Source organism: Penaeus monodon, chromosome 7 (assembly GCF_015228065.2).
Source record: "Penaeus monodon isolate SGIC_2016 chromosome 7, NSTDA_Pmon_1, whole genome shotgun sequence".
Lineage (NCBI taxonomy): Eukaryota > Metazoa > Arthropoda > Malacostraca > Decapoda > Penaeidae > Penaeus > Penaeus monodon.
This window is the reverse complement of record NC_051392.1, coordinates 10,818,741-10,828,544: the sequence shown is the minus strand read 5'-3', so window position 1 is coordinate 10,828,544 and position 9,804 is coordinate 10,818,741. Positions and strand designations below refer to the sequence as shown.

Genomic DNA, 9,804 nt, shown 5'->3' with positions numbered 1-9,804 from the left:
CTAAGACGTCTGTCTGGAAAGGATGATAAATTTATTGAGGCTGAAGAAACTGCTCTTAAGGTCATGGCTGGTATGAAAAACAAGGCACAAGATGAAAGCAGTGGATGGACCTTTTCTCAGATGATCATGAACCCTAAATACCGAATGTCATTAGCAATTGCAATGATCTTCAATGCAGGCCAGCAATTTTCTGGCATCAATGCAGTAAGTGACTTGTATTACCATAAGACAGATGTGAATTTTAAGTAGCTAAATAAAATAAGATAAAATAAAATTAAGATGGTGAATGCTGGTTGCTTTTTTCTTATGCTTAATTCCATGGAAATGATTATATGTAAAAATTAAACTTATTAAATTGTTTTAGGTTTATTTAATACATATATGCTTAATGTAATGTATAAGTAATACTGTGAGTTCAATTTCAATTATTTTTTCTAACAGGTATTCTTTTACTCAACTCTAATCTTCCGAAGTGCTGGACTAGATATCCAACAGAGTCAAGGTGCATCCATAGGTGCTGGAGTAATTAACTGCATAATGGCTCTAGCTGCAGCACCTTTAATCAAGTAAGTTGAAATGAGGAATAGATTAGAAGTAGAATACAAAAAAGATGGACAATGGATTGATTTCTCCATTGTAAAAAAAACAATGATAGTGGATGAATAAAATGACAGTGATATATCAGTTAATGAAATGTAATTTCTCTTTATCCCAGATACTGCAGAAGAAGAGTGCTTTTGATGACATCCATAGTACTCTGCATTGTCTGTCAAATTGGGCTAATGATTTCCCTGCAACTTATCTCAGTATACCACTCTGCTTCCTTTGTTGCCATAGGTGCTCTCATGGCTTATGTCTTATTCTATGGCATGGGTCTTGGTCCTATTCCCTTCATGATTGCAACGGGTAAGATAATTATTAACTTAATGGACTGACTCCTTTTAGGGTCCAATTTCATTGAAATTCTGAGTTATTTCATTGAAATAAACAGTCATATAGCAATATATTACAACTGTTAAATATCAGTGCAAGTTATTTTTTAAATATTTGCATCTGGTTTGATGATTTCTGACTGTAGATATGTTTAAGTAATTGAAACTTTTGTTGCAGAGCTATTTCCATCTGGCCCAAGATCTGTCGGAATTTCTATTGGAAGTACAAGTAACTGGCTGAGTAACCTTATCGTTGGTCTGACTTTCCCTCTTCTGCAAGTACAGTTTGGAGAATTATCCTTCTCATTCTTTATAGCATCATCCATTTTGTTGTTCATCTTTGTTCTTAGGTAAGAGAATGCATTGTACAAATAAGATAAAGGTATATGCATATATACATAGACAGTACACACACGCACACACACATACACATACACATACACATACACATACACACACATACATACATATATATGTGTGGTATATAATAGAATAATATATATATATATAATATAGATATAAGTATATATATAATATATAATAAATATATAATATTATAATAATATATATATAGATATATAATAAATATATAAGATAATAATAAATATATATATATAATATTAGATAATGATATATATATAATATAGTATATATATTAAATAAAATTAGATCGTATATATATGTAAGATAGATAGAATATAGTAGAAGTATATAGATATAGTATATAATATAAGCTGAATATGATATGATATATATGATAAGATATATATATAAATTAAGTAGAGAGAGATTAATAATGAGAAGCTATATAGAATATATATATATAGTATTATAAGAGAATAAAAGATGATAATAATAATAGAAGTAATATATAATAAATATATAATGAATAGATAGAAATTAAGTATAATAGATAAATATATATATAATATAGATAGATGAGAAGAATATATAAATAAAAAGATATGAGAGAATTATAGTATATAAAAGAGAGGATAAAGATATAAGAATAGATATATAGATAATATAGAAAGATATATAGAGTAATATATATATATATATAATAGATAAGAATAGATAGTTAGATATATATATAAAGATGTAAATAAAATGTAATGAATAGATAGAAAGAATAGTAATATAGAAATATTTAAATATAGAGATGAAAAGATAGTATATATAGATGATATAATATAAATAGATAGAAAGATAGATAGAAAATAATAGAATAGAAATATAGAGGTAGATAGTAGATAAATATAGATATAGATGATAGTAAAAGAAAAAGATAGAAGAAAGATATATAGAGATAGAGATGAGAGTAGAGATATGAAGTATAAGTATAAGATAGTAAGATAATGAAGAGAAATAGAATAATAATATAGATATAGAATAAAGATATATATATATATAGATGATATATAATAGATATTATGATAAGAGAATATATAATTAAGTGAATAGAGTAAGATATAGTATAGAGAGATAGATATAGAATAGAATATAAGATAAGTATATAGTATAATTGAGTGAGAGAATGATATATAATAGTATAGAATAAAGATTAGAATGAGAAAAGAGAGAGGATAGATGAAAAGAAGAGTATATAGATAGATAAAATGAGAAGATAATGAGAGATAGTAATAGAGAGAGTAGAGATAATTATGATATATATAGATAAATATGATATAAATAGATAATATATAATATAATATATATATGATAGAAAGATAGTAAGAGATATATATATATAGATATAAGATATAAAATCAGAAAAAATATAGATGATAATAGAGAATTATAATATAATATATATATATATTAATATATATATAATATATATTATATAATATAATATATCATATATAATAGTAGAATATATAGATAGTAGATAATATGAGTATAGATATAGAAAGATTATATATATATAATAATATAGATATATATAATATAATTGATAGATAAAGAGATATAATAGTATATATGATAATATATATATAGATATATATATAATATATATATCTATATAGAATAATATATATATAATAATAATATCTAGAGTATTATAATATAGAGATAATATAATAGAATATATAATATATATATGTGATAATATAATATATATATATATATTATGGAATATATATGATATATATAGATATGTAATATATATATATAGAATTATAATAATAGATGAAGTAATATAATATATAATAATCATATATATAATATGTATAGAATATTTATAGTATTATAATATATTATATATATAGAAAAATATAATATATATAATAATATATTAAGATATGATAAATCTATATGTATATTAATTATAATATATAGATATAATATTAATTATATATATATATATATTTAGAATTTATATATAATAATATATATGATATAGATAAATAATATATAAGCGATATATTATATATTAATATATTAGAATATATATTATATAATATAGATATATGATATATTCATATAATTATAATATAATGTTATATTAAGATATATAAATATATAGTAATCATAGTATATATGGATGATATTATCTATGAGATCACAGATAATAGATATATATAATATTAAATGTAATTGTATAATATAGATATATTATTATATATAAGTATATATGTATTATGATATGATATATAATTGATATATAATATTATATTATACTATATTATATATATATATATATAATATCGATTTATAGATATATATATATATATATATTAATATATATATATATATGATATAGTATTTAAAAATATGATAAATTATAGTAGATATATATATTAATATAATATTATAGTTATATAATGATCTATAAGTCATAAGATAATATATCAAATGTATATTATCATATATATTATATAATATATATAGAGATCAGATATATAGATTATAAATATATAGATATGATATAATCATAGTTATATATATAGTAGATATATATAGATATATTTATATATATTAGATATATAGATATAAAGTATAGATATAGTAGTAATATAGAATATTTATATATATATATATTATCTGACTATATATATGATATATATATTATATGATAATAGTATATATAATAATTATATATAGATATATAGTAAATCAGATATATATATAGATATATTTATAATAAATTTTAGATATATTAATAATATATATTAGATATATATATTAAGAATATATATATATATATGTATATATATAGATAAAATATATAATTAATATATAGATACTATATATATATATATAATATATAATATTATTTATATATGTATCATATATATATATAGCTTATATATAAATATATATAATCATATAATACTTATATATATAATTATATATTATAAATTTATATTATAATATATATATAATTATATATCTATTATATATATATATCATAATATATATATATCTATATATATAAATATACTATATATATAATTATTCATATATATCATATATATCTATAGATATATTATATATTATATATTATATATATATATATTACATATATATTATATTATATATATCATATATATCTCTATACTATATATACTATATACTATATATATTTATATATATATATATATTATATAATATATATTATATATATATATATAATATATATATATATCATATATATATATATATTATATATTATAATATAATATACTATATATATATTATATATTATTATATTATATATATTATACTATATTATTATTATTTATATATTATATATATATATATATATTTTTTTTTCTTCTTCTTTTTTTAATCTTGTTGAAAATTGATTGATGTACATATTGGGTCATGCATTATTTCTCTAGGCTTGAGTTTTAGAAATTAACTTTTATTTTCACTAATATCTTTTCCCCCCTAAACAGATTCCTGCCAGAAACACTTGGCAAAGACGAATCACCATCACCTCCATCGTCATTTGAATTCATCATCGACAGTGACAGCTTGGAAGCACCACCTTCAGACGTTCTAAAAAATATGATTTAAAGGGTAACAAAACCATCCATTTACATTTTTTACTTTAGAAAGGACAAAGAATATAAAGCACAATCTCTTAAACGGGCATCTCGGTTTCTTTTTGAATTGTTTAGATTTTTATTTGAAATGTGTGGAAAGATATTCTAAGAAAGTTGAATATTAAGAATAATTGCAAACATATCTGGAATGACTATTTGAAATATTTGCAGTATGCATTTTGAAAACTGGAAGAATTTGGTATATTCCAAAACACAATTGTAATTGTAGTCAAAAATAATGTTTTATTTTTCAAAAAGAGCAAAATCATTGGTTTTCAACGTTTTACTTGAATGTTCGATTTGCTTCGCTGCTCTATTCAGATTATTTTTTATTGATTTACTAATTTATTTATATATATATATTTATTTATTGTTTTGTTTTACAGTGAAATATGAATTTATAGTGATCTAATCAGTAAATGCAATATTTCTGAAAGAAAAGCAATATATATTTTAAACTGAATCACAAAAATATGTTTGTGAAAAGATAATGGAAAGAGTTTTAAAGGATATCCATGCATTATTAATTAATGTACTATCGACCATAAAGCATAATGGAAATAGATCTGTTCTTTTAAAATAATCAAAATAAGAATGGTATTGAGGTACTTCCCTCCAAAAGTTGCTGTGCATTTTAACACAACTGGTTTTGTAGTACTATTGCATTTATATTTTTCTTGTAATAGGCTTGTTTGTCCTTTGTAGATGTGAATGACAAATTTTGTCAATGTTCAAGTGTTCCTGTTTATCTTTAATTTATAAAAATGACACAATTTTTTCTATGATTGTATAGTTTTATTCCATTTTCTACTTGTTCTTGTAGCTGTGTTGTGATAATTTTCATATTTTACATTTAATAATATAAAAGATTATATATAACACATATAATTGGAATATTACATGTAATTTCCCTAGAGTAGAAAACAGTGTTGTCAAAATATGCAATTTCCCTTTTTTTGACTATTTCTTTTTAATGCAGTTATAGTACATGCATTGTTCTTGCTGTTGTAATAAGCTTTGGCCATAGCTGCTCCAAAGAGAAAGGTTCATGTGAGAAAATAATATATAGTTTTATATAAATAGAGCTTTTATATATTATAGTCTTAAAATGAAAATGGTTATAGACATTCATATTGAATTGTATTCTACTTCTTTCTTTTTGTATACAATGTTTTACATTGTATGTAGAAGTTGGCATTTACATTAATTACTGCTTGTGTCCATGTTTTCCAACATGTTGTTGGAAATTTAGAACAATTTTGATGCATTTAATTTAAATGCAGTGTTTTCTACTTGAAATAAAATTTCAAATAAACTTTTTTCTTCCTTTTCTCTCCTAAATCCAGACCATTTAACTGGGATACAACATATATTTAGAAGTTTCAATATGAAAAAAAGTCATATGGATAACCTTGCATTCAAAGTATTCATGTCCCCAAATTGGACACTTGAATTCAAGAAAGGCATCTATTCTGGCAGAGGTGGCACTATTAGATTCAAGGACGAAGGAATACTGCCATGTTCCCAATGAGGAATTCACAGGGATAAAATGAGATATAGATTATAAAAAATAACATGATGAATTAGGTTATTCAAATAATGCATTACTACATGTGCCTGAATTAACTGATTTGGTATAAGATAAACTTATATGGGTTAAATGTATATCACAAGGTTTGAATGGTTAATGGTTAAAAGCAAGATAAATGTGCTAGACATCTAAGGTCATGTAGCACTATAGTTAATGTTAGGGAAGGGTGGTTGAGTTAGTGATTAGTTGTCTAAGCTGGGCAAAGGAATTGGTGAGTGAAAGGGTTAGGGTCGGGTATGGTAAGGAGTTAGATTAGATGAAGAATATGTATGCGTTTGAGGAAAGAGAATAGGTTGTTGAAGCAAAACGTGTGGGATTCTGTAAGGATGTCTGATAGGTTGGGAGGTCGGTGAAGGGGGGATAGGTGGGGGAAAGCAGAGGTACGAGTTGTTTCAAAACGTGGGCACGGCAGTAGGATGTGTGGGATTGGAGTGTCTGGTGGTGTGTATTGACCAATCTTTGTCATAGATTGGGCAATTTGCTGGGGAGATTGAAACTGTTCCGGTGCAAGTATTGAGGGTTGGATGGGGTTCTGCAAGGATGGGGTTACCATATAGGTCTGTTAGTTTTGTTAATGCTATAGCTTGGTTTTCGGATGTTACTGTGACAAGACGGGAGTGGTCGGGTCGGCTACGGAAAGAGACTTTACCTACTTGTTTTTGGAGACATTGTTGGAAGAGAAGGGTGTTGTCAGAGTAGGGAGCTGTGGGAGGGATCACGAAAAATCGGTCCCATTTGGCTGTGCTGAAGAGGGTATTCAAAATTGTTGTAGAGATAGGGGTAGTCGAAGGGCGGGGGCGTGACGAAGATGGAGTAGTGTTAAGGGAGGTGGGCAATAAGGCTGTAAGGTATTAATAAGGGAGGATGGGGTGGTTGATGTTGGAGGTTGTGGGGGTAGAGGTGTTGAAGTTGAGATTGCTGGGAGAGTGGAAATGTTCCTTAAGGGTTGATTGTTGGCTACTGTACTAGTAAGTATTGATGAGGGGGTAGTTATTGCAGTGTTCGGAGCCGTGGTCAAAGGAGAGCCTGGGGTCAGGGAATCTGGTGGGTTTACATCGTTGGGGCTATTTGATAAAGGGGCAAGCCTCATTGCCCCTAATAGTGGGATAAGTTTTCATTACTGGCCATGGTAAGCCTGGATTATGTTGGGGATAAAAACAGTCCACCCCTCAGGGTCCCCTTGAGGGGTAAGGGCTAGATAACTAAATCAGGGGAATACCGTGCCCATGGCTCCCTCAGGCCGTTCAGGACTGGCACAAAGTCAGCCTTTCATCCTTTCAGCACGGCTCTCACACCTTAGGAGGTGGATAGCAGAAGGGTTTGGTGAAGGGACAGAAACGAAAAGTGGGAAGGAAAATAAAGACCATGCAAAATTAGTTGAGTCGAGGGCTGAGTCCCAAGGTTGGGGAGTTCCCCATCATTGGGTCCCAGTCTCCGCCTCCTAAGCCCCCCCACGACAACAACGGGCAAGGGATTGGGGGGGTACAAGGTTTGAAAATAATAAAAATCCTAGTGCTGTAAAAAAAAAATGAAAAAATGAAGACAGCTATCAACAAATAACAAAAAACAGGTAAAAATCTGTATAGATATAAAATATGTACACATCATAACAAAGAATAAAGAGTTTGGAAATGTTTGTGTTGGTATGGGCATTGTCTGTCCTGCTACAGCTACATTGTTAATAATAATTGTGCTTCTTGCACGTTCACTGAAATATATTCAAGTGAATTTAGTGATTCAACATGGTTAATGTTGGTTTTCAAAATAATGCATGACCCTAGGCCAGTGTAAGAAAACATTGATAACTTATGTAAACATGCATGTATACTTCAAATAATCCATATGTTTATTTTTATTAGTTTTGGGGTTTGGGGGCATAGCCCTCCAGTAAGGAAGTTTTGGTTCATAAGGCTTTGTATGTAGGTTTCCTGAATCTTTAAATAAATGTGCCTTACATCAAAGGTCATAAAGCATTATGATGAAGCATTCTGGCAAAAAGGGTAAAATCAGTTAACAATTAGGATAAGTGGACAGAAGGGGATGAAGAACAGATGGAAAAGGGAAAAAGAAAAACTTATGCTAAATAGCTGAAGTGAGGACTGAGGTCCAAGGTCAGGGTTATCCCCTACAGTGGGCCTCAGTCTCCATCTCCTAAGCACGCACGCACGCATGAACGCACATGTACATGGTATGGCAGCATTAAACCAGTAAAAATAGATAAATAAATAAAACTAACTAACTGGATATACCACATGCACTTAGACATACAATTTTATTTTGAATAGTTACTGTTGGCTTGAATATGGCTCAAAAATACTGATTATCTCTCATTTCAGGAAACTTTTCATTCAGAATCTACTGGTTGTAGATTGGGCAACATTCTAAACCTCTTTCCTGATTATTCAACTATCCATTATAATGGGGAATATCTTGAAAGATAAGAAGTGTTAAAGAAATCTTAGTTTTAATTCATACATACAAAAAATATGTTGACTAGATATCAAAATCCCTTTTTCTGGTGACCATTTTTCTTCACATATACAGCAAATAGTCACTCTGGGTTACAAATGTTCCTATAAGATTTTTTTTTCACAAGAAAACTAGTACAGTGCATGTTGTGTAGATAACTTAAATCATTATAATTGAATACATGTATTTATCGTTTTCAACTAGATGCTCCTTTTTCTAATAGTACAACTTTAATGGCCGCTAGTGATGAAAATTACCATCATGTGTGGCAATCATCCTCCAAAAAAATATTCTTGTAAAGTAAGTTAAACAAAACGGGGGGGGGGGGGGGGGTCCAATTAATACACATTTTAACCCTTTCTCGACGGGTAGTATTCATAGTGGCCTGGGCCTCACTGCCGGGGGCTTATATCATCACCCTAGCATGCCAAATACCAGCATCCCTTGCCGTTTCTTCGTAATACTACGAGCATATATTGTATTTTCAGTTATCATTATTTTCTAGTCTCTATTTGCCATATTTCCTGATAAATCAAGACTGAAGGATAATTTTTTTTGTTATATAGACTCCATCTTCTTTCTTCTTTTAACGGTAGGTTCATGTCTGAGCCGCCGTGGTCACAGCATGATACTTAATTGTAGTTTTCATGTTGTGATGCTCTTGGAGTGAGTATGTGGTAGGGTCCCCAGTTCCTTTCCACGGAGAGTGCCGGTGGTACCTTTTAGGTAATCATTCTCTCTATTTATCCGGGCTTGG

General features: G+C 27.4%; 1 protein-coding gene across 1 annotated transcript in view; it reads left to right on the top strand.

Moving 5' to 3' along the window:
- The window catches only part of LOC119575082 (solute carrier family 2, facilitated glucose transporter member 1-like), a 27,502-nt gene extending 21,730 nt beyond the window's left edge, over nt 1-5,772 (top strand). Inside the window, exons 7-11 of the mRNA XM_037922472.1 lie at nt 1-204; nt 442-566; nt 716-906; nt 1,111-1,282; nt 4,838-5,772. The exon at nt 1-204 is cut by the window's left edge and continues 2 nt beyond it. Of these exons, the coding sequence (XP_037778400.1) occupies nt 1-204; nt 442-566; nt 716-906; nt 1,111-1,282; nt 4,838-4,958 (813 nt within the window). The 3' untranslated portion in view covers nt 4,959-5,772. The remainder of the gene's footprint in view (nt 205-441; nt 567-715; nt 907-1,110; nt 1,283-4,837) is intronic.
- Nucleotides 5,773-9,804: the final 4,032 nt, after the last annotated feature.